Source organism: Arvicola amphibius, chromosome 15 (assembly GCF_903992535.2).
Source record: "Arvicola amphibius chromosome 15, mArvAmp1.2, whole genome shotgun sequence".
Taxonomy (NCBI): domain Eukaryota; kingdom Metazoa; phylum Chordata; class Mammalia; order Rodentia; family Cricetidae; genus Arvicola; species Arvicola amphibius.
In genome coordinates, this window is record NC_052061.1 from 15053337 (window position 1) to 15079858 (window position 26522).

A 26522-nucleotide genomic window follows, 5' to 3' on the forward strand; every position below is an offset into this window, starting at 1 on the left:
TCGTTTCCCAGCTTCTGTTGACTGACTCCTAGCCAATATACACCCCCTTCCCCCGCCCTGCATTGCTGGCGATCAAACCCAGAACTTCATGGAAGGCAAGAACTCTACGGCAGCCCCATCCACTGGGAATATGAACGAGAAGACAAGGTCCAAGCCCTTTCCAGCCCCACAAACTATCCCAGTATCCCTATATCGTTTACCATCTGTTTTATTGTTAACAGATGCAGAATTTCAGAAAACTGCAGTTTGACAGTAAAGAGCCACAATACAGCAAGGGCTCTAGGCTGTCAATCATTTGGGGAGACGAGAGTGACAACTAGAAAGCACCATGTTTGACTTTCAGTGACTGACAAACTTCCATTAAGTAGAAGTCATTCTTAGTTTGGAACCATCTGTTGTAGCAGCCAGTGTGGGAAGTGTACAGACATTTGCTTTTCAGACACAGTTCGTTCCTTGTACCCACACCTGAAAATCCCTTAAAGACATGAGCAAAACCTGCCAAAGTTCAAACCAGTTCATGTGGCCAGAAACCCTCGGCACACAGTCACCACCATGCAATAAAGGCACCACATCTCCAAGCAAAGGATGAGATCCACTAATGAGGAGCTCTCAGACACCTTGGTTGGTCGGTGTAAGGCCCAGCCCTACTGCTGAGCAGCTGGAGGATATTTATCCTTCCCGAGTAATGGGCTGGGAATGGGAACATCTTCCGCCCACTGGGTATGCTGAGAACCACATGATCATGTGCATGAGGCACAGCAGAAATTGCCCCCACAACAGGTCTTTGTTTTAGCTCCAACAGACACAGAAGTGGTGGGGAGAACACTGGACACAGGTTTCCAAGCCCAGCCTGGGCCACACATACCATAATATTAACCAAGCCTTGACAAGCCTCAGGAAAAATATCTGCTATAGAACGTGACGTAGTCGCCTACCCTGTTAGCACCACGACAAAGTCCATGACGTTCCAGCCATTCCTCAGGTAGGAGCCTTTGTGGAAGGCAAAGCCGAGAGCCACGATCTTAATTCCAGCCTCGAAACAGAAGATTCCGATGAAGTATGGTTCTGTGTCATCCTGGAAGGGAGAGAAGGCAGTGTCAGTGGCATGGGTGGTGGAGGGTGGCGTGACCCCAAGGCAGCACACCCTCCAGACAGGCCAAGTGACCAAGGGCTGAGACCTCTGAAACCAAGCCAAAGGAACACACACCGGGAGTTGAGCTGCCTCAGATACTGCGTCACAGCGACAGAGTGCTAAGAACAACCCATTCCTGGGATAGGAACACTGAACTCCTACCCTTAGACATATGGATGCTGCCTTGGTTGAAGTTATGAATGCCAAGAGGGCATTTCCCAGCTTTATAACCTGGTCTAGGGTTGGTGTGGCACCAAGATCAGAGCTTTTGCCTGGAATCCCTTACTAAGGGGCTGGGCCATGGCTCAGTGACAGAGAAGCCAGGAGAGCATGCGTGAGGCTTTGTGTTCCTCCTTAGTATAGCAACACAGCAACAGGCAACAAATCAATATGGTCTGTATTTGACTCCTGGTAGAACCGAACAACCACCAAATGATGTAACTGAGCCATGAACTCTGGGTACAGGCTGGCTCTGAGGCATTGTTGTGGCAACACGAGGCAGCTGCATTTCCGGCTATGTAGACACAAGGATGTGGCTGCCGACCTGGACGTGGCCTACTTCTGCTGGGGAAGATGAGCACGCAGGGAAACAAAGGCTGACGAGGAGCTGCCAGTGGGGCCTCACTGACTGAATCTGAGGCGTGGGTTCGTACTGCTCTGTTCTATATTTATGTATATCCATATTTCTTTTTTTCATAAACAATTTTGTTTCTGAGCATGAAGGAGAAAGTAGAGTTTGGACCGAGCGTGACGTCTTCAAGGATAGTGTGATGGCCACTGTGCTCTGGTGTACACCAGGTCTGCTGGGCTTCAAGGGCGGGGCTGGGCAGTGAGGGCTTCCGTGCCCCCAGGTCACTAGTGACTTTGCAAGGCAGGCCTTCTCCACACATTCTCAGCCCAGGCACCCAGAGTCCCTCCACCCCATTGCTCACCAGCCGTTCAGACATGGGCGTCTTGTCGTCATCAGGGAGGTGCTGCTCCAGGGCCAGGACGATGCAGTTGGCAATGATGGTGGCCAGGATCATGTACTCGAAGGGAGTGTGGGAGTTAAGGAGCAGACCACCAGTGGCTTTGTGCTTAGCATCCTGTCCTCTCCCGGCAACCCAGCCCAACACCCCTAGCCCACCCCTCATCCCCTCAGCCTTTCACATCCCTACCCCAGCGACACACATGCTCACCTGCCTCATCTGTCTGGGGGAAGGGCACCCCTGCAGCTCCCAGCCCTGCACCTGTGACTTTTAAAACATGAGGGTCACATTCAAGCCCGCTCCCCTCTGTCCTCTGCCCTCCTAGTCCCTCTTCTGGTTTCTTCACTCCACCCTCTCTCTGGCTCAACACATTTAGGGTTGCTCACAGGCAGTGACTACACCCCTGCAGAAAATGTCGACCCACTAACTGCGTATAAATCCTCAGGGAAGGATGGAGCCTTGAGAGGCCCTCTTTCCCCCGTGACATGGTGTTGACACAATCTTGTGCAGGCAATCACAGCTGCTCTGAGTTCAAGAGTGCCCCAGCCCGTTCTCCAGGTCTCTCACTCTTCCCACCCCTTGCACAGGTCTGTCTCCACCCCTGCTGTGTGTCATCACTGCAAACGCTGCAGCTCTGCATTGGCTGTGGGGCACAGGGCATTCCCACCAACCACTGCAGGGCCAAGGGCAGAAGAGAGCAAAATCCCCGGACTCAGGGAGAAGCGAGTATGTGATGTGACTCCAGCACACAGAGCACACCAGACAGAACCACAGTGCAGAGAGCGTGTCCCTCTGCATGTGTGTGCTAGCATCCACAAATCCAACTGGCTGGAAGTGGAAAGTATTCAGAGAAAGACAAATGTGTCAGGCAGACCCTATACAACACACTGCAGCAACTAACTTCAGGTCACCTAGAGATGAGGTGGCATCTCTGGGAGGAGGTGTGCAAGCCTGGTAGGCAGATTTTGATATTCCTGGAGTCCAGGAACTGACCCACTGTGAGTATGGAAGGATGACAACGGGTCACGCGTGTAGTAAGACAGCGAGTGCTGTGGAGAGCAGGCAGGAAAGAGGTGAATCACAATGGTCAGGGGGATGGAAGACTCTGCACACTCTGTAAAACGCCCGCTGTGCAAGCCCCAGCCACCACGGGAAAGATGGGTACATTGGTGTACATCTGAAACTCAGGCACTGGGGAGGGGGAGTGGATCCCAAGGATTGCCAGCAATTAGCTGAAACGGGCAACTCTAGGTTTATTGATACTCTGTCTCAAAACTTAGGTGCAGAGCAATTGAAAAAGATGCCTGACGCTGACTTCGATGACCTCTGACTTCTGCATACACACACCCACACATGTGCAAACACACCTATTCATACATGTATACACCCACACACGTGCAAACACACCTATCCATACATGCACACACCCACATACATGCAAACACACCTATCCACACATGCATGCACCCACACAAACATGTGCATATACTCACACACATAAAAAACCCTATGGTCTGCTATGACACCCAAAACATAAATAACAAAAGAAAAATGGATATGGGCCAACAAGACGGCTCGGTGGGTAAAGGCATAGCGACAGTATTGGCCACCTGAGCTGGATCCCGGAACCAACACGATAGGGGAGAAATGACTCCTGAAAGCTGTTTTCTGACCTCCATCCATGAACTGTGCACATGTGTATGTGCATGAGCATGCGCACACCCCCCCAAAAAATGTGCACCATGCATGCATGGCCCCTCTCCTGAAGATTTCTAGAAAGCACCACAGGGCAGGATCAGTTCTCACTCCCACAGAGTGGAGCGAAACAAAGCTAGAGAGAGCCAAGTGCTGGGGGCTGGGGGCTCGGGAATCCTGTGCACTGCTCAGGGAGCATGGAGCTGTGTGGCCTTGGAAATTATCCTGGCACTTCCTAGGAAGGTTAAATATGGAATTACCATCCCACACCGGGATTCTACTCTAAGGAACAGAGCCCAAAGAATTAGAAAATCAGAAGTCAGACAAGCACTGCTAAGTGGCAGAATGTTCTCGACCTGCCCAAGAGTGGAAGATGCCTGAATGGGTATCACTAAGGAGGTTGTCTCTGTCCCGTGTGGACTACTCTGCAGTCCCAAAGAGCGATGCCCTGATACATGAACACAGCTTGAGACCATGAGGTGAGTGGAAGGAGCGAGGCACAAAGAGGCTCATGGCCGCTGTGTATGGAACACACAGCATCAGCAGATCTTCAAGGAAGCTTCCTGGAAGCTGGGGGCTGACGGAGGGGAGAGTGAGGGCTTCAAGTGTGGGAACTAGATGCACAGTTGTACGACACCCCTACTGTACTAAATTCCAGGGCGTTAGTCACTTGAAAACATCTTAGACATTTAGGAGGCAGAGGCAGATCGATCTCTGCGATTTTAAGGCCAGCCAGTTCCAAGCCTCAAGCGAAATTCAGTCTTGGGGTGGGGGTGGGATGCTAGAGAAATGGTTCAGCAGATAAGGGTGTAGAGGACCCAAGTTCAGGCCTGAATCTGCGTGCGCTCTCTCTCTCTCTCTCTCTCTCTCTCTCTCTCTCTCTCTCTCTCTCTCTCTCTCTCTCTCTCTCTCTCTAGCATGTACACACACACACACACACACACACACACACACACACACAGTCTTTTGTGGGCTGGAGAGATGGCTCAGTATAGTCGTTAAAGGCTAAGCCTCATAACCAAACAAATCTTTTATAAAAGTGGACAGAGCAAGCCGGGCGGTGGTGGCGCACGCCTTTAATCCCAGCACTGGGGAGGCAGAGGCAGGTGGATCTCTGTGAGTTCGAGACCAGCCTGGTCTACAAGAGCTAGCTCCAGGACAGGCTCTAAAGCTACAGAGAAACCCTGTCTCGAAAAACCAAAAAAAAAAAAAAAAAAAAAAAAAGTGGACAGAGCAGGCATCTTGGCAGGGGGAACCTGATGACATGACAATATTTGAGAGAAGGGACGCACCCTGTTTCTTTGCCCTTCTCCCTCGCCCCAGGGACTGTCTGCTGGGTCCCTTGGGAGCAACCCATGCTGTTGTTCTATCTTGACACACAGAGAACAGCCCAAGTTCTCTGGCTCAGTCCCTCAGAAGCAGCCCTAGTCCAACAGCTCGTGGATGGAGCAATCTTGGAGCTGGACGGCTGAGAGTGAACAAGTGGATTCTAGATGTGCAACCACAGCACCTGAGGATAGGGAGAACAGGTTCCCAGCCTGATTCAGTGCGTGAGTGGGCACTGTCCTGGACACTGCCAGGAGTGGCGTAGCATGTATGGCTGCTGTCTGCAAAGCCAAATGCATCACGTGTGCCCCCAAGGACAGTGTGCCTCCAGTTACAGGGTGGGAGGACTTGGAGCCTCTCGGTGCTTCCCTCTGAGAAGCTGACTGGCTTGGTCTCCACTTTGTATCTAGATCTGTGTGGCAGTTTGCTTGGGTTTTTGAACCAGGGTCTCAATCTCTAGCCTTGAACTGGGAGCCTCCTGTCTCAGTCTCCCAAGCGATGGGATGACAGGCCACTGGATTTGGTATTCTGGAGGTGCCGTCAAACTACCCCTTAGAAGGCTGGAAGGAACTGAAGCCTAAACCCATTTTCCAGGTGGAAAGGTAAAGGAGGAGACAGTAAACAGAGGAGGAAGCATCTCAGGAAGGAGGGATGGCCAGGCCTTTTCTGTTTGGTATCAGTCTCAGTGCCCAGCTGCAAACAGCAATTCAGGATAACAACAAAAACGACTCACAAGCCCATCCGTGACTGGCGTCTTGCCTCTCAGCGCCAGACCCAGAACAAAGCACTGCAAAGACTTCCCTCTGCCTCACCCTGCAGCCTGGAAAACAAGAGCCAATATTTGCACACACAGAAAGCAAGGCCAAGCCCTTGCTGGCGCTGGCGATTTGAATGAGACTCGCGTTCTCTCTCAGTCAGCCTTCCCAGCCTGGGTGGCTGCTTCTTTGTGGAGCCACCATCTCCCTCTGGCATTCCTTGGCTTCCTGTCCCCAGATGGCTGCCGTGAAACTGCCTTTGCAGCAGCTGGCACCACGTTTAGGTCCTGCTGTGTCAGCAAGGTTCCTAGTGCCTGGGCTTCAGAACCCAGAATCCCTGAGGTCTGAAAGGAAGACTTGGCATGCAGATGAGCAGAAGAGAAACTCCATTTCTTCTTTGCAGCTTCATTGTGTTCTATTTATCAGTTCTGGCGATGCTGGGGATAGAACCCCAAGTCTCACGCATGCTAAGAAGCTACATCCTCAGCCCTCTTCCTACTTTTTATTTCAAGACAGGATCTTGCAGAGTCACCCAGGCTGGCCTCAGTCACTCTGCAGCCCAGGCAAGCCTTACACCTGCAACTCTCCTGCCTCAGCCTCCTGAGTCCCTGCAACGACAGACTCACATCTTCCAGGCTCAGTTCCTGATACCATTTCCTCCTCTTTTTGTCAAATATAAACACACGAGCTCCCAATGGCACTTCACAGACCCCGAGTATGAGTCAGTGACGGTGGGTCTTATGTTCTGGCCACACAAAATAAGCTCTCAATATCATGGGCATTATGGCCCTTTAAGGATGCAGTCTAAGGCCTGCCTCCACTTTCTGAGTCAGGAGAAGCCTTCTAGAGCTTCTAGGCTGTGTTCTGGCACAGTTCGAGGAGCCTGTGCTCTACTTCGGGGTGGGTGGAGCCAGGCACCAGGGCTTTGAGCCCTCTCAGGAGGAGGGGCTCTTCCCTTTTCTCCCAGTTTTCATCTCCGCACCCAGATTCCCAGTGATCCCAAGAGTCCTAGATTCCCTCACTCAGGCCAGGGGGCTAGAAGACACCCTACATCTTGATGAAGCAAGAGTAATGTTGGGATGGGGGAAGGCAAGCAGAAGATTCCAGTTTATAGAACACACAAGCACTCATAGCATATCAGCAGGGCTCATCTCCCTTGGAAGAAAAGCTGAGGTCCTCTCCACTGTCCAGGAGCCTTTACTGCCCCGTTGGCCTGTCTCTTCTATGCTCTGTTTCGGTCATGAACTCCAACCATCATGTCTCCAGATTTTCTAAGCATCCTGGGCACGTTTCCTCTACAGGACCTTTGCATACATTGCCCACACTTCTGAAAGACTTTCTGCAGATACCAACAGAATTTCTTCCCTGGCTTCCTCTAGGTTTCTATTCAAGGGCCACTTCTTTCAACTCTTTTCTCTGTTTAATTTCCCCACACACTGTATTTAAGAGACCACCGTATTTTTCATCTTCATCTTGTCCATTGTCTTTCCTACTAACCAGGCGTGACACCAGCAGGGATTTGCTCTGGCCTCCTTGACTCATGGGCTTCTCTGGTTCCCTTAAGCACGCCTGTGCTGTGCAGCACATACTTCATCAGAGGGAAGGAAGGAGGAGAACCTACATACTGATTTATGTAGCTCCTCATTCATGCCCCCCCCCCCATTTTAGACCCAGCTCCCAGGGACGTGAGAAACCTACAATCGGGGACCTGGGGAAATGGCTCTGGCTAAGGTACTTGGGTCACAAGCATGAGGACATGGGTTTGATTACTGGAACCCATGGAAGAAGCCAGGTCTGTCATCCCAGTGCTGAGGGGGCAGGGACAGGTGGAGCCCTGGGGCTCCTCAGTGCCTAGGTTGGCTGAACTGGTGATCTCCAGGTCAAGAAGAGATCCTGCCCAAAAGGAGGCAGACAATGTGTCTAAGGATGACACTCAAGGTCACACACACACAGGCAAACACATTTATTAAAAAGGCATTTGTAGAGCTAGAGAGATGGGTCACTGATTAAAAGCACTTGTACTCCTCCAGAGGACCCAGGGTCAGTTCCTAGCACCCGCATGGTGGTTCACAAACACCTATATCTCTAGTGCCAGGGAATCCAACCCCCTCTTCTAAACCTCAAGGACACCAGGCATGCACCCGGTGCAATACACACATTCAAGTAAAACACTCCCTCACACACAAATCAAAATCTGGATTTTTTAAGATCTTATAAATGGGTTCCTGCCATGAGGAGAGGGGAAGGGGCCCAGGCAGAGATAGAAGACTGCTCTAGGAAGGAGCAGGGGAGGAGTCTCCTCAGCCCCACCCCCTGCACCTGATTTACAGGTTCTGGCTCACAGTGGTGCTGAGCAATGCCTGTGCTGGCTGCACTGCCCCCTGGGCACTTGGAGACAAAGTCACTGTGTCAGCAGGTCTAGAGTCCTCGGGCAGTGAGGAGGCAGAGGGAAGAAGAGAAGCTAGTCTGTTGGAAAGCCAGGCTGCCTCCCCACTGGCCCCAGCCTCCTCAAAAGGCCCCATGGGCCCCACAGAACATCCTGGGAGGAGACTCTGGAAATGGCTCAGAACTGCTCAGGGAAAAGGCAAGGCTGCATGGGCTCACAGGGTCTCGTCTTTGGGGAATCAGTCCATCAAAGAAAAATCACTTCCCAAAGTGGACATGGCAGTGGGTACCCAGCCCTTAGAAGCCCTTGGAGCAGGCCCTAATCTTACAGCCTGCTCCCACAATGCCCTCCACCCCCTACCTCAGCCCCGGCCTTAAAAGACCCTGTCCCCAGAAGAGGTTTGCAAGAGGCATGCACTGAGGAAGTGCTCGGAAGGAGTCAACCCGGTCTGCAGGAGCCCGCAGACCCATCCTCACAAGAGCGACCTGATACCCAGCTTCCACTGCTTTCAGATGCCAGCAGAGCAAAGGGCCTTTGAGAGCAAGTGATCGCTACAATAAGCAGAAGCTGCCACATTCTGCCACCACCACTGAATGAAGAACTGGGCCCGGACATTCCAGGTCCAGTCATAGCTCAGCCACCATGGCACAGCTGTAGACGGGATGCTGCAGCAGGCAATGTGACCAGGGCTCTGCCCTTGGGGTCCCCTGAAACCACCCTGCCAGATGAGTTCTGTCCTTTTTTAGATGAAGTCAAGGTTCAGACAGATTTTTCTAAACTTGGTCAAGGTCACAGAAGAGGCAGGAGAGCAGGGCGTGCTTACATGGCGGCACACACCACAACCCGCAACTTAATTTTACTCATTTTTTTTCTTTTATTTTTGCAGTGTGAGGATGGAACCCAGGGTCTGACACAGCTAAGGGAGGTGACAACGAGCCACGCCCCAAGTCTGTCACTAGCCCGGCTGCTATAGTTTTGTAAGTTAGACCACTGTGAGACATGAGACCTCACAGATGCTAACAGCACTCTGGCACAGTGCACCCTAGCCCTCACTTGCTGTGCTTTGAAGCATGATTTTGCCTCTGTTTAAAAATAAGAAGGAGGGCCGGGCGGTGGTGGCGCACGCCTTTAATCCCAGCACTCGGGAGGCAGAGGCAGGCGGATCTCTGTGAGTTCAAGACCAGCCTGGTCTACAAGAGCTAGTTCCAGGACAGGCTCCAAAGCCACAGAGAAACCCTGTCTCGAAAAACCAAAAAAAAAAAAAAAATAAGAAGGAGGGTTTTTGGATTTTTTTTTTGAGACACGGTGTTTCAATGTAGTCCAGGCTGGCTTTGAACTGGTGTTCAGGCCATAGCCTCTCAAGTGCAGGGATGTGCTCCACCATGCTTACCCCTGCACTTGAGACCTTAGCCAAACAGATAATATTTCACCAAAGATTTAAGTAACTGCTACTATTAATTCATTCATTAATGACACTGGGGATAATCCAGAGCCTCACACTCACTGGCAAATGCTCTACGGCCAAGCCACAGCTCACAATCTAATTCCCCAACGATCAATCACTGTGTGCTGGCCACACCTTATAAGCCCATCGGAAATGAGTCGCCATGAATGACCAGTCCGGCTTTCACCAACCCATAACGTCTCAAGTTCTCAGGCAGGCCTGCGGAATCTTCAGCTCCCACCAGCAATCACAGGCAAAGCTAGAGAAAGGCTTTCCACCCTCTATCCAGCAGAGGTCCCAGGAGACAGCCTAAGGAAAGGGCAGGCAGGGACATTCAGCACCATGGCCAGCAGCCAACGGGCCAGGGCGGATTCGACGATGCTGCTGGAGAGGGTGGGTAGGGCTTGCTGGAATAGAGTTCAGCACAGGAGCTCTAGCTGGCTCTGCTAGACCTGCATCTCACCTCCACAGTGAAGGAGGGGGCAGAGTCATCGTGTCTTTAAGGACATGAGGAGATAGCTGTTGTGGGGACACAGCTACTTACTCCTTCCCCAGCACTTTCGAGGCAGAGACTGGTGTGTCTCTGTAAATTCAAGGCCAGATTAGTTTACACAGAAAGTTCCAGGCAGGCAGGGATACACACTGAAACTCTGTCTTTAAAAAAAGAAGAATTTAAGCTGACTTGACATGCTTTTTGTTTCATATTATCCGAGGGATTCCAAGGTTTTTGTTTCTTGAAGGCGAGATGTACCAGTGTGCATGCAACGCTGGGAATATGCGTACAGGAAATCCTGCTGAGGTGGGAGAGCCGTGAGTCTGTGCCCGACCTCAAGGACTGCAGAGTAAGCCTGTACCCCCAGCCGCCCTCACCTTCCAAGAAGTGACCCAGGAAAAGTTTCAAGGGCCTGTGAGTCAGAGGGGCTTTGACTTGGGTTAAAAACATGCTTCCCCGAGCCTCAGTTTCCTCCGGATGAGCTGCAAGAAGCAGCCAGAGTGGAGTGCTCAATAGTCAGGGATGGTTTCTATTGCTTATTCCTGCTCCTCCAAAGACTAGAACATTTCATACACTGTGAAAGCAGAGAAGAAGTTCATCCCATTGTAACCAAGCAATGGAGTTTATTGTGTTAAATAGCTGCTGTTGCCAGCATTGCTCCCACCCTCCCCATCCTGCTTCCTCCTTCTCCCTTCCCCCTCCCCCACATCCCTTTCTCCTTTCTCTCCTACTCCCTTTCTTCCCTTTCTCCTTTCTCTTTCCACCTCTTCCTTCCCAAACCCCTGTAGCCCAGCCTGGACTGGCATCGGCCTTGCTCTTCCTGCTTTTACCCTGCCCCATCCCTCCCTGGGACTCTTCTCCCAAGTCTTTGCTACCAGATCTCAAAGCACTGCTGTGCACTGCATTCACCCACTGTTGTGACAACACTCACTAGCCCCACTGCTGCGCACTGCACTCACTCGCCCACTGCTATGTGCTGCCCTCATCCCACTGCTGTGCACTGCCCTTGCCCCACTGCTGTGCACTGAAATCACCCCACTGTTATGTGCTGCCCTCACCCCACTGCTGTGCATTGCACTTGCTCCACTGCTGTGTACTCACTCGCTCCACTGCTGTGCACTTCATTCGTCCCACTGCTGTGGACTGCACTCACCCTACTGAGTGCAACATTTATTTGACGTATTTGTCTGATTATATGAATTGCCCTAATTAGAACAACAGTCCCATTTAGGGCAAGACCTAGGCTCATTCTAGGCCACATCCCAGGCATTTTTTCTGAGTGTAGAACACACAGCAGTTGCTCAATACAAACAACTAACCAGATAAAAGCACAAAGGACCACCTTGTAGAACTGGTGTCAACAGCCTCCTCTAAGTTCCTGGGCTTTACACCATCCCGGACACATTACTGCCTAACAGTATGATGGGCCTCACTCTTTTAAAAGGTGGCGGCCTCATCATTTATTCAGCACTCCCCCAGAACTTCAGCTGGTCTCATTACTGGCAAAGCAGGTCTGACTGCTCGCCTGTATCTCTATGTGCTCGAGAGAATTTCAGAGATACAAAGAAAGGGTCCAAAGGAGCGTATATCTGACATCCATTCGTATGTGAGTCACCCCTGAATTTACAAGGCTGTATTTTTTCCATTATAATAAAGTTATATGAGGGGCCAGCAAGATGGCTCAGTGGGTAAAGGTGCTTGCTGCCAAGCCTGAGATCTAAATTCAGTCATAGGACCCACATCGCGGAAGGAGAGAACCAACTCCCACAAGTCGCTCTCTGCTATTCACACCTGCATGTGTGTGCACACATGCACCCGCATACACACATGCGTGCATTCACACACTAAGCAAAATGTAAAAAAGGAAATGAAATGATATGAGGAGGTGGGGGAAAGAAGGCTTGGGGACCAGTGCTGCCCAAGGATAGCCAGCACCTAGCTCTGGGCTGCACCCCAACCAACCCCTCCTCCCCAAGGGATTATATGAACACATGTGCTTCATATGAAATTAAATCCGTAAGTCAAAAAAAGCTGAAACATGGAAAAATCAATACACAACACCCACAGACACACTCACACATATGGTCTAGAAGTTTCCACGTAAAGCAAGTAAGGTCAGCATCATCCCTTGCAAGCTCCACTGGTAGCACTGAAGTGCTGAATAGCATCTAGTGGGGTGCCCCCAGCCACCCTCTCCATCTTTCTATGAGTACTGAATAGCGTCTGGTCAGGTTCCCCCCGCCACCCTCCCCATCTTTCTATGAAGTACTGAAGAGCATCTGGTCGGGTCCCCTCCCTCTACCCTCCCCATCTTTCTATGATAGCTTTCATGTTGTTCCCTCCCTTAGTGCCCTCTTATTATGAACTGTGTCTTTCCTAGTTTTCTAGATACCAGTTCCCTCCACGGCCCCCTGCCCCAGCATCCGACTCAGGAGCTATCCTTCTCTTTTTCTATTGCTCTTAAATGCAAGCCGGCACCCCAACTGAACTCACAGGGGCCTTCTCCAGCCTCCCTGTTGGCCTTGAGTCCTCTAACCCACACCTCTGTTCTCCCTCCCAAACAGCACCCATCCCAGAAGGCACCCACCAGTCTTGAGCTGTCAAACAATCCCAAAGAACCAACCACCTAGGCTGACACTAGACACAGCCTTAGGTCACAGACAGCCACTGGTGAATCCCCAACTCCCCATGAAGGAGACAGTGGTGAACCTCTGCTCAGGGACAAGCATGTTACCTTGGGAGAAACCATGGTTCTCCCACCAGTGCAAGTTCCACCCATGACTCCGGTCACACCCCCTACCCCACCATCCTTCATATAAAGCAGCAGCCACGCTGTGACTGCCAGCCTCCTCCCACTCTTCTGGGCTCTGCAGACCCAGCTGCCACATGGACCCTCCCGCCCAGTGAGGCCACCTGTGACCTCAGCTGTCAAACCTCAGGATGCTTTGACCTTCTAGATTATCTGTCATCTGTCCACCCACCCATCCACCATTATGTCATCTGTCAGTCTGAGGATAACTGTCAGCTGCCGTCTGTCTGTCCATCATCTACCCACCTAATCGACCATCTATTATCCCCTATTCACCACCTATCTAAATAACCCATCATTTGTCACCTGCCAAAGCTCAGTCTAGTCTACCGGTCCTCCATGTATTTGAGGCAGGGTCTTGCTGTTGCCTGGGCTGGCCAGTCTCAGGCTCCTCAGCCTGCCGGGTCCTGGGGCTGCTGGCTGGGCTCCATGCTGGCTCTCATGACATGTCTGCTTTGACTGCTGCCTTCCTGTGTACATTTGCATTCCCTCCCATCCTCCTGGCCTCTAATCCCAACTTTTCCTTTCCCCTTCCTTTTGTTCTACCAAATCACTAAAAGCCTTAGTCCTGGACAAATATTCCTTCCCTGTGTATCTATGAACCCATGTGCTTGTGTGTCCGTCTGTCCAGCCTATTCATTCTTTCCATCCATCCATGTGCTCATTTGTCTACCCACTGCCTATCTATTCGCTCCTCTGTGCATCTACGTGTGCATGTCTACTATATTTATCATCTCTCCATCCTTAAGTCTGTTCTTTTCCTCTTCTGGGGACTCTTATGCATTTCGGTGGTTGGCATTCTCTACTGCTCCAAACAGAACATGCACCATCCTGCTTAGCATCTGCAGAGGCAGGCTTAGAGTGAACGCACAGCCTGCCCTCACACCCCGGCCTTCAGGTGAGTACAGACAGTGAAGCACCAAGAAGACTAGAGGAAAGGAAAAAGACCCAGCGTCTCCTCATTTTCTCCTGCCCAGTGCGGTCCTAGTGATGGTCAAGTCCCCTAGTGCCTTCTCAGCAGACTCTCAATGTCTGCCTTCATTTCCTAAGGCTGCCACAACAAACTGCCCACTCAGGGTGGAGGCCACGAGCTAAACATCTTCAAAGGGCCCAAGCGAAGGCTCAGCTTCAGGGCAGGGACTAGCAGATGGGGGCACCTTTGGGAGCAACAGCCCTTAGTCAGGGTGAGGCAGAAAGATCAGTGTCGTGAGTTCCAGACCAGCCTGGGCTGTGGCTGAGAACAAGAGCTGGAGTGAACCATAGCGAGGAAAGAGGAATGGGGGTGGGGACAGAAAAGAAAAAAGGGAGGAGGGAAAGGGGAGGAAGGAAGGGGGGAGAAAAAGAGAGTTGGATCCTAGTGGAAGTTGGGTCCCTGGAGACGTGCCCTTGAAGGGGCCTGTGGACTCAGCTGGCCCGCTCTCTTTCCTTATTTTTGACTCCAGATGTAAGCCATTTCCTTTACCAGAGGCCCCAAGACACACATCCACTCAGTCCTGAAATGGAACCAACAGAATCATGAGCCAAAATTAACCTTTTTTCCTCCTAAGTTAATTGCCTTGGGTATTTTGCTATAGTGACAGAGAGCTGATGAATACAGTAACGCAAAACAATGGAGTTTGAGCCGCTCCATGTTCCAGAGGCCAGCTGTTGAAAATTACGATGTCAGCAAAACTGAACCCCCTTCCTTCTTCCCACTACTGCCGTCTGGTCACTCCTTTCTTGTCTCTCTGCATGTCACGTGAGTGGACTCCTGTAATTTGTGACTTGCATGTCTGGCTTCTCACACTGGCACCTGAGGTCTGAGGGAGAAGCCAGCCGCCTCCTCAGGCTTCCCATGTGGTCACACAGTACCTAGCTGGGAACACTGTTCTGGGAGTCTGTGGACCCTGGAGGGGGTAGAGGTCACTGGGGTGGACTTCGAGAGTTCCTAGCTTCCCTCTTTGCTAGTCTGTGGATCTGTATCTTAGCACACTCCCACTGGCGTGAAGTCCTCGCTGAAACAGACTGGCTCTATTTCACATGTGAGCCCGAGCATATCTCTCCTCCCTTGATCTGCTTCTTAGTAGATCTTTGGTGACAGCAAAGAGAAAGTAACTATGCCCTATCCCAGACATTTTGGGTCGAGAGGAAGGTGGCCTGATCTTGGGTGGCAGTGCTGGCAGGAGGGCATGGAGCCTGACTTCAGAAGCAGAACTCACTGGACCTGGTGGGCGCATGAGTGGTGGCAGAGCTGGGATGCCTCCCTTACCTGACCCTACTGCAGTGAGGTCAGCTTGGAGAAGTAGATGGTTTAGGAAGGGAGCTGAAGAGTGGTCCTGGTTCCATAACAGACTGAAAAGCATTCCCCAAAACTTCAGGTTTTCCTGGGACCTAGGAATGTGACCTTAGTTGGAAACAGGGTCTTTACAGATATAAACCGAGTCGGAAACTAAGGAGGTTATGCAGGGTTAGAACCGAAGCAGGATTCTATGCGTGTTTTCACTTTGTGAAGTCAGCTAGGGACTGCAGGGATGTGACCACAGGCTAAAGGCTGCCTGGAGCCACCAGGAGCTGGAGGAGGCAGGGAGCATCTCGATTTGCACTTGTATATCGAGTTAGACAGACATTCTAGAACACTCTGCCCTGCTGAAATGTTCCTCCGCATTTTCCCCAGGTATCTGGATCTGCCCAGCCCTTCCCTCGCCAGCCCCGCGAGGCATGAAGGTTCTCCTTGCTTGGTCATTAAAAAAATACAGCACCACACTGCACCTCACTCCCAAAAGCGCTCACTGTGCAAACACTATTGATCTAATCCAGAGCCTCTGGCCGCAGCCCCGGGAGCTCCATCAATACCAGCCCAGGGCCGCAGGAACATCGGGAGGCCAAGATTTTTCCGCCTGGGTCTCTGCTGACCCTGACTGAATCTCTTTCCATGATGAGGGGCATTTACAGGAAGAGAAGGGATGTGTGCCATGGTTCTCAGATCCTGCTTCGGTGGACAGAAGGAAAGGCCTTGAACCTGATGTCTCCGAGTCATTTGAATCTTCTGTTAGTTTGCAGCTAGGGCTGAGTCCTCAGAGTGCTAAGCCAGCAGGGAACAGCAGAGAAAGAGGAAAAGGATGAAGACTCGAGACCCCAGTCTGATAGCCTGGCCGGGAAAGGAGCAGCATCCAGAATAAGGCAGAAAACCCTTTAAAAGTGGAAATCCGGCACGCTATGAGAGCACATATTTTAATCCCAGCTCTTGGGAGGTAGAATGGGCCGCTCTCTGTGAGTTCCAGACCAACCTGGGCTACATAGTGAGACCCTGCCTCCAAAAGATCAAAAGCAGAAAGTGGAAAGAGAAGATGAGGATGAGAGCTAAAACGAGCTGGTGCAGATTTCTCTGCCCTTCAGCAGGTTGAAAAGAAAAGGGGAGGGAGGGGGTGCAGGTGAGGGGACTACATACAGCCTGGGGCTCAGAAAGAGGAAAAGATAACTGACATTGAAAACCAAAGAAAGAAGAGAGCGGGGGGGGGGCATACTTAACCAGAATTTCAATATATGAACCTGGTTAACAAAAGAGGTGGTCAGCACAGGCCACCTGCTACTGCAGGAACAAGCAGGCCCTGGACCACAGCAGCTGAATGCCCCATGCTCTCCTGATGAAGCAGCATGCCTGCTGCCAACGCAATGGAGACTCTACCTCCTTCCTGCAGCACTGACTCAGGATAGAGCTTTCGTGCGTCCATGATTGAAGGCAGAGAAAAAAAGACAACGGGCGCCTCAGATACTGGCTTTCCAGCTCAATCCAGACAGACCCCACACTGCTCCTCTCATGTTCACCGGCCAGCTCCCACCACATGACCACGCCTGACTTCAAGGGCACAGTTGCTGAGACTCTGATTGGAAAATATTAGTTGAGCCAGGTTCAATGTTGCAAAGCCTGTGATCTCAGCACTGGAGAGGCCGACATAGGAAGACTACTAAGAGTTCAAGACCAGCTTCAGGAACAATGGACGTTTCAAGGCCAGTCCAGGCTACATGACGACCCTGTCTCAGGAAAGCAAGAGGTAGAAACCAGTATAGAGGATATCCTCTTACACGATTTGCTCAGAGCCAAACTGCTCTGCAGGTGTCAGAGGCGGGATATGAGCCCAGGGCTCTAGCCCCTGCTCTTAGCAACGAGGATAAACCTGGATAGCAGGTGGAGACAGGTAGGAAAAGGAACAAGATAATAGCTTGAGGGAGGGAGAGGTGGAAGGAAATGGAAATTTCTAACAGCACAGGCGAGTCTCATCCTCAGAAACAAAACACACTGGAACATGCAGGATGGGAGGAGGGGAAGGAGCCACAGAGGGAGCTGGTGTCCGCACACAGGTGCAGACCCCATGCTGCACAGGCAGAGGTCGGAAGTCGAGGTCTAGGTTTTTCTCAGTTGCCTCGCACTTCCTGATCTCCACCTTATTTTGTGGGATAGGCTCTCTCATTGAACCTGGAGCTCAGCGACCAGCTATGTCCTAGGCTGGCCATGAGTCCCAGAGATCCTACTGTGCTGGCGCCATGGGTTCATACCACTGTGCCTGGCTTTTATAGGAGCGCTGGAGATCTGAACCCAGGACCTCATGCTTGTAGACCAAGCTGGTACTCAGACTAAACACAAAGTCCTGGTCTTCTGTGGTCCTTCTGCCTCAACTCCCCTTGAGCAGAGGGAAGCACCTTGCCTCACAATAGTAAGAACTCATACGGGATGAAGAGTTGGAGGCATGGTGATAAGGCAAGTCCCTACACTCGGTGCTCTTTCTCTCCAGAAACTTCCATCTGTACCATGCTAAAGGCACAGCAAATTATGGCCACGGTGGCATCTGTTTCAGAGATGCAGGAGCGGAGCTTGCCAAGCCCTTTGTCAGCTGTGCGGCCCTCTCTGGACGTCATCTTTTGCTCAGTTCCCAGAAATGTGAACTGCAGTTGGCTGGCCCTGGCTGTTCCCTCTAGCGGCTCCTCCCCACCATTAACGCAGGCCAGCTGGCTTCTGTGCGCTCAGGCCAGCAGTGGGAAGGATGTCAAAGTCAGGTAGCCCAGGTGGGCCATTAGGCAAGACTGTCAGCTCATCACAGCCACTTCCACACTGTCCCCTGCTAGGAATCAGCCCTCACCAATGATGTCCAGGGATCCTACTGGCCAAATTAAAATTACACCTGGAATCTGTGGCTGCCAGAACTGGGTTTGGAGAGGGAAGGGATGAGGAATGACCTTAAGCAGGCGCAGGCCTTCTGCACGGGGAGACCACAAGCTCTGAGGATGCAAGGGAAATGACAGCCGCACAACCCGGAACACAGAGAACGCCATCCGATGGCAGACCTCGAAGTGGCAAACACTCGCAAACGTTTGGCCCCAATTCAAATATTAACACTCACTCACCAGAATGCAGCCCTCCTTGTTGGCTTCCAAACCCACACCAGGTTGACTCTCAGCATCACCCATGCGACCCACACCATCACTTCCTTCTTTCCCTGCTCCTGCCCTTAATCCTGCCCTCTGCCCGTGTTTCCCAGCGAGGACTTCTGAACCAGGCCACTTCCTTCTGTTGCCCCTTGGTGGCTCCAAACCCAAGCAGAGGTTCTCTCCAAGGCCCAGGCTCTGCCCAGCCTGCTCACCTTCCTTCTGCCCTCCATCAACAGCGCTCTCCCTTCCACAGCCACAGACTGTACTTAAATTCTTTGAATACAGTAAACGATGTATTACTTGTGAGGTTGCACGAAGTAATGTGTGGCTTGTTTTGATGTCTCTCTAGCTGTAGACAACAGAAAACTTACTTTCTTGATAATCTGTACATAATGCATCTTTTGAGGTTTATTTTCATTGTTGCTAATTACTTGTGTATGCGCAGGTACCAGATGAGGCCAGGGGGCATTGCATGCCCTACACTGGAGTTACAGGTGGTTGAGAGTTGCCATGTGGGTGCTGGGAACTGAACCCAGGTCCTCTGCCAGAACAGCAAGTGATTTTAACTGCTGAGCCATCTGTCCAGCCCCTAATGTGCAACTTATTATTGTTGTTTGTCACTTAGCATGTGCCATCAGGTTAACATGTCCCTTGTGAGTCTGCTGCTGCTTATAACTCCTCAGAAGGAGTCAGCCCCATGAAGGTGGGGACTCATGTCTGTGTCCTGTGACTTAAGCAGTATCTTTCCTTCTTGGTACCTTCCATCTGCTTCCAGTAGGCAAGAGTGTAGCTCTGGGAAGCAGGGCCACTTTCTGTCCATTTTAGACACAGAGAACAGACATCACCAAGGATGTTGCTCAAGCTGTTAAGTGGCTCAATGCCCAGACCCCCAAAAGCAAGGGTGGGTCACTAGTACCCTCACAGTGGTATATACCATGCCAACTGCGCACCAGGCAGTGGCTCCAAACCAACAGTACTGCACAGGAAAAGCCGGATGCTCTGCCCTCCGGCGAGGCACCCAGCCAGCTGTTTCAGTCTGCCATTATTTTGGGCCCCAATGGTCACTGGTCCACTAGGAAGGAGTACTCTGGATGGGAGATTGACCATCTTTTCATCATGCAACTGTGGAGCCTTCAGAACTCTCTGAAGGTCCATCAGCATTTGCAATCTGCCTTGGGTTTTACTGCTGTAACAAACATCATTGCCAAAAGCAACTTGGGAAGAAAAGAGTTTATTTCATCTTAGACTTCCAGGTAACAGCCTGTCACCACAGGAAGCTATGGCAGGAACCTAGAGGCAAGAACTGAAGCAGAGACCATGGAGGAGGGCTGCTAATTTGCTTGCTCAGCCCCCTTTTTGTTTTTTTTTTTCCCAGACTGATTTCCTTTTTCAAAAAAATTATTTATTTTTTATTTTATGTGCACTGGTGTTTTGCCTGCTCAAATGTCAGGTTCCCTGGAACTGGAGTTAAAGACAGTTATGAGCTGCCCTGAGGGTGCTGGTCCTCTGGGAGGACGGTCAGTGTTCTCAACCGCCGAGCCATCTCTCCAGCCCCTTCAGACTGCTTTGTTACACCACCCAGGACCCAAGGGTGGCACCCATCAATCATTAATCAAGAAAATGCCCCCACAGACTTGTTACAGTCTAGTTACAATATGACAGAGGTAATTCTTCAGTTAAGACTTCTTACCAGGTATGTCTAGGTTTGTGTTGCCTTAACAAAACCCAACCAGTATAAGGTTCAAGGGCAGACAGCTCTCTCATAATTTTCTTTTCATTCCCAGGTGCAATGGTCAACTTTAAGTGTCAACTTGACACAATCCAGAATCAATGACTGGTGAAGAAAGTCTTAGTGAGGGACTGTCTGGATCAGGCTGAACTGTGGGAGATTATGTTAAATGAGGTGATAAGACCCATCCCCTGAGGGAGGCATCATGCCCCGGGCTTAGGTCCTGGACTGTATAAGGAGGAGAAAATGAGCTGGCACACATTCATGTTCTCTCTTGCTTGCCTGTGGATGCTACTCGCTGCAGCAAGCACCTGCCTTGATTTCCTGGTTATGATGAACTGTAGCCTGGAACCAAGAGGTAAAATAAACACTTTCTCCCCTGAGCCACGTTCCTCACGGAGTTTTATCAGAGCGACAGGAAGCAAACTAATGCAGCATGTTTTCAGGCTTGTGAAGCAGCAGTCACAGCCCAACTCCCAAGGAGCAACCTGACTTTTCTTCCCCAGCCAATCTTTTACCTTTCAGGAAACCCAGAGTACCAAGTGTCTCCTTCAGTGTGTGCGTGTGTCCGCCTGTCTGTCTGACCCTGCGTGATGGAGATGCAAGGCTCACCTCAGCTATTGTTCCTTGGGCTCGGCCTACCTTGTTGAGCCCCAGGATCTGTCTTCACAACACTTGGTTTTTATGGGTTCTTCAGAGGGAGCGCTGCTCACCACATTTCCCAGAAGCCCTCTTCTCAGCCACCCAGGAACTCTTTCAGGTATGTTTAATACCTTTTGTTTTCTTATTTCTTCGTCCATATTTTTCACTCTGGCCTAACCATGGCTCTCCACCACCACAAAACAGCGTGCCACAAAATACGATGCCTATGTTTGAAGATCAGGAAAGAGGCTAATACAGGCAGTGCCCGGGGCTTGGAATGTATACCTTCAATGGGAAACTTTGGGGATTTATAACCACGCCCAGTCAGGAGTGGGGCAAAAGTATACTCCACAGCAGCTTCACCCCCTCGTTGCAGAAACAAGGATAGATACAAAGGTAGGTGAGCAGGTCACAGGTAAAAGGGACACTGTCTGTGGATCTACAGGGCACCTGCTGCACTCCAAACACTGCACTGTGCAGGGATGTTCCAGCCACATCAGTGAGGACAGGCAACAGCTCTAGCCATCTGCCCTAGAGAGGTCACTTGCCTACATACATATAAACATGTCAGCATACATGTAAACATGTAAAACATGCTAAGCAGTCTACAGTTCCAGACAGAAATGAGGGGTGGAGGGGGTGGGAACGCAAAGCGTCTGATGTACAAGGTGGGCTCTTAGAATGAAGCTTCTCAGAGTGACCTGAGGGAGGTGAAGAGAATGGAGTCAGGTGCAAAAGCCCTGAGGCCGCCCTGGTGCACCTGCTCGATGAAGAGGCAGTGGAGTCAGTGCAGAGGCCCTGGACTTCCTGGGAGTGGGGAAACCAGCGGCAGGCAAGGAGAGGGAAAACTCTGGAACTCGAATAGAAGTTGGGGAACAGAAGACGAGCAAATTGTGGACCCCACCACCTCACTCCCTGTGTCATCAGACACCCAAGGCTGGCAGCTGTGGGGAAGACAGGACAGAGGACAGGAAGGAGGGCTCTGGGAGACGGGAAAGGAATTGAAACATGACAGTGCCATTGTGCAACCCATCACTCCAGAGGCGGAGGCGGGAGGCCCCAAGTTCCACGCCAGCCTTGGCGACACAGTGAGGTCCTGACTCAAACAGAAGAAAGAAGGGGAGGGCATAGGAGAAAGAGGATGCACTGGAGGGAGGGGACACCGTGTGAGATGGTGCTGACATACCCTAATGCCTCCTTGTGAAACCTCTCTAAACCAGCCCCCAGCCATGCTGTGCAAACGGAGCTTCACTGGCACACCGTGTTCATGTACACAGTACCCACGACCCCGTGTGCGGCATTAACTAACAGAGGCAGGCAGTCCTTCCACGGAAATTCACTCCCCTCACTCGAGCCTGCGGCAGATAGAGGCAGCCAACACCTGTCCTGTAACACCAAGGTGCAGCGTGGAGGGTGGGGAAGAGTCAGCTAGTCAGTGAAGCGCTTGCTCACCAGGATGTGGGACAGAATCTCCAGCATCCGTGTTACCACAAGCAAATAATAGGTAAGTAGAAAGATCCAGAAACAGGCAAGAAGGTGTGTGCCTGTGATCCCAGCTCTGCAGTCGTGGATGGGTGGGTGGAGAAGACAACAAGGTCCCTGGGGCTTGTTTAAATCAGCAAGTTCCAGTTTCAGAGAAAGACCCTCTCTCAAAAAATAAAATAAAACAAAGATAGAAAGACAAACTCAATTTTTCTCTCCCAACAAACACAAAGGCATATTTGTACACACATGCATACCCAAACACCCACACACTCATGTATACACATAACCATACTAACACACACAAAGTAACATATCCCCCAAACACCCCCATACATAACACCATACACCCATACTAACACACACACACACACACCATACACCCATGTACACACACACACACACACACACACACACAATCAGTCCCTTTTATCCATGGGACCCTACTGGATATCCAAAGCCACAGAGGTGACCCCATGTAAAGTATGTGTTCTATGCACAAATAACTGTAGCAAGGGACCAACAAGCATGACAGCGGGCTACAGCCACACACTGAGATGAGCCGCCAGCTTCACCACTCCTGGGGCCCACTGTTAAGTAAGAGTCCCTCGAACGTAAGCATTGTGAACTGCACTAACCTGTCTAGAATGCAGACGGCCAGGAAGGAACTGCCAGGTGGGTAATGTGGACATGCAGCACGCAGGGACCATGCACAGCCTAGAAATCCTAGCATTCTGATTGATAAATACATCGGTAGGGTCGAGGGGGTTGTGATGATACTTAGGATTGCCTAAGGTTAAAACCCTAGAGCCTGTATATTTCTGGAATGATCCGTTCCCTGATTTTAACTATTCTGACCACAGATAAATAAGTACGATAGCGCTGGGGATGGTATGCAAGCAAACTGACCCTCACGTGCAGCCATCCCTGCCGAGGGGTGGGAAGTCAGTAAAGCTGGGAGTTGGTGTGGAAAACCAGTTCTCCTGGGGCACAGGAAAGGGACCCCCCCCCCCCGCACACCAGCCCAGCAGATGTGGTCCTGGTCCTCAGCTCACTGTGTCATGCTGGATGGGGAAGGGGGGAGGCAGGGAGCCTGCTGGCTAGATACCAAGGGCAATAAAGGCCTGTTCTTCCGTTCTGTCTAGAGGGGAGGGACAGTCAAACAGCCCCAGAACAGAAGGAGCTGGGACAGGGCTTCCAGGAGATAAAAGCTGTGGGCAGGGTCCAGCCATTGTCACAGCTGCCGGATGGACCCTGGGAGCCAGAGGGAGGAGTCACTGAGCAAGGCTAGATCTCAAGCCATTGTTAAGTTCTCCGCTGCACCTGCCCATGGCTGGCAAAGCCCAGCTGGCACAGGTGAAGGCGTGGCCGTGGTTCCTGCCTCAGCCAAGGCCGGCCATTCTCAGGTTTCACCCTCAGCTGCCTTAGGCCAAGACCCCTCTCTGGACCATCAGCAGGATGACAAGTGCAGGAACTTCAGTCAAACCACAGTGGAGCCAACCACAAAAAGCCAGAAAACAGAAACAGGCTGGGGGTATGGCCCAGTTGGTGGAACACGTGCCTAGCATTCCGGGATCCCTGGATTCCATCCCGTCAGTGCATTAAACCGGAGCACGCAGCTATACTCCTAACACGGAAAGGCAGAGGCAGAATGATCAGAAGTTCAAGGTCATTCTTGGCTACAGAGTGAGTTCAAGGACAGCCCAGGCTACAAAAGAGCCTTAATTTTAAAAAGAAAGGTCCCCTGACCCTCCCGTGAGTGCCGTGACTCAAGAACACGCAATAAATAAAAACATAAATATCAACTATAACACTTGCATGTGTTCATGAGGTACAGTATAATCTTTGCTATTTCCGGGGTAGCTGGAAGAGAGGAATTTGAGTGTTTCCTGAATAAAGAAACGCGAGCACAAGGCACCGTGTCAAATTCCTGACATCCAAACACTCGAGAGGCTGAGGCAGGTGGATTGAGACTCGTAAGTAAACCTGGGCTAGAGAGTGAAACCCTGTTTTTTAATCTCTTCTTTCCTTCCTTCCCTCCCTCCCTCCCTCCCTCCCTTCCTCCCTCTCTCCCTCCCTCTCTCCTTCCTTCCTTTCCTCCCTCCATTTCCCTCTCCCTCCCTCTCTCCTTTCCTCCCTTTCTTTCAAGTCAAGGTTTCTCTGTGCAGTCCTAGCTACTCTGGAACTCACTTTGTAGACCAGGCTGGCCTTGAACTCGGAGACACACCTACCTCTGCCTCCTGAGTGCTGGGTTTAAAGGTATGTACCATCACTGCACAACCTCCTTGTTTCTAAATAGACAGATGAATTCAGAGGACGATAAATGTGTGCAGATACCAATATGCTTGTGATCTAGATATGACCACAGCTCCCTGCACACACACTGAAGACCTCACCACAGCTCCCTGCACACACACACTGGAGACCTGACCAGAGCTCACTGCACACACACTGGAGACCTGACCACAGCTCAGTGCACACACACTGGAGACCTGACCACAGCTCAGTGCACACACACTGAAGACCTCACCACAGCTCACTGCACACACACTGGAGACCTGACCACAGCTCACTGCACATACTAAAGACCTTACCACAGCTCCCTGCACACACTGAAGGTCTGACCACAGCTCCCTGTACATACCTCACTGCACACACTGAAGACCTGACCACAGCTCCCTGCACACACTGAAGGTCTGACCACAGCTCAGTGCACACACACTGAAGGTCTGATCTCTGCATACTGTTTACATGCACTGAAGACCTGACCTACACACACTACTTTGCATTTATTTGTGTGTCTGCATCAGGGGACATGTGAACCACAGTATGCATGTAGAGGTCAGAGGACAATGTCTGGAAGTCAGATTTCTCCTTCTAGTACATGGATCCCAAGCATTGTACTCAGGTCATCAGGCTTGGTGGCAAGCAAGGCGAAGTCATCTCCAAGTGCCATATTTAAAAATTTAAAGACAAGCATAATGGGGTAGAAGAAGCATAGCTGAGTGGTGTTGTGCCTGCCTAGCATGCCTGAGGCCCTAAGTTTTATTCCCAGCACAATGAGAGGGGAGGGGAGGGAGAGACTAGGTCAGTTTTCCAGTCCCACATCTACTGGGATAGCATGGTGGCACTGGAGCAACAAGAATGGCAATGGCTGAAAGAGACTCTGAAGCAAAGCCCATCAGCTTGGCTCTCTTACTGACAACAGAGGTGACGGACCAGGAAGCCCTGCAGGCCAGGGGCTGACCAGAGCCTCTCAGGGCCAGAATCCCATTGACCATCTGTGGTGACCCTCCAGAGCACGGATCCTTGGCAGGAACTCAGACAGCTTTCTCTGCCAGAGAAGGAGCAGAGTTCAAGGTAACTGGGGTAGGGGGCAGGGGAAGGGGAAAGGGGGGGGGGAAGCAGGAGGCTGGGAGGGTGGAGGGGGCTATGGCCAGATGGCTCTAGGTCTCACCTGCTTCTCCACAGCCACCAGCCTTGCTCCAAGCACACAGTCCTGACTGGGAAGCCAGCAGTCAGTTCTTAACCTAGTCTCATGGCATTCAACTGTACCCTTCTGAACCATGCTCCAAACAGCGGCCACTGGAGCCTTTCCCAGATACATGGCCACGGTACTGCAGTTTCAGCGGCCCGCCTTCAGGACAACGCTTCAGGACAAAGATCAGACTCCCAAGAAGCTGCCACAGGGCCTCTGCCCATGCTTTCCCTCCCAGGCCACACAACAGCAGACGCCTACTAAGGACTCAGTGGGCCACCGCGTCAGAGAAAACTGTCTTATTCATTCATTCATTCCCATGATGTCAGGAGTTGAACCCAGGGTCTCACACACGTGGAGCCATGCCAGCCCAGCAAGGAGACTTGTTTATTTGCCCCTCAGAGAACCTGGACTTGTCCCTCCCTACAGGGCTTGTGACCAGAGAGTGGCAGGGCTCCTTGTCCCACTGTGAGCAGCGTGAAAGCAGCCACTGTGGTGTCATGAACTCCACCATAGCCCAGTGCCTACTACACAGTAGGTTCTCATTGAAAAGTCATGTCTTGAGGAGCCAGCACAGCAGACAAAGCTGCTCGTCACCAAGTCCCATGACCTGAGCTTGATCCCCGGGATCCACCTGGTGTAAGGAGAAACCCACAAGTTGTCCTGACTTCCAAATGCATGCCGTATCACATATACACCCAACACACTGAATAAATTAAAAAAATAAACAGAAATGTAACTTAAAAAGTATGATGCTCCGGGGTCTGAAGAGATGGCTCG

General features: G+C 51.3%; 1 protein-coding gene across 1 annotated transcript in view; it reads right to left on the reverse strand.

Moving 5' to 3' along the window:
* The window catches only part of Cacna1a (calcium voltage-gated channel subunit alpha1 A), a 270463-nt gene that overhangs the window by 177635 nt on the left and 66306 nt on the right, over positions 1-26522 (reverse strand). The window contains 2 exon segments of the mRNA XM_038312389.1: positions 936-1075; positions 2065-2170. Of these exon segments, the coding sequence (XP_038168317.1) occupies positions 936-1075; positions 2065-2170 (246 nt within the window).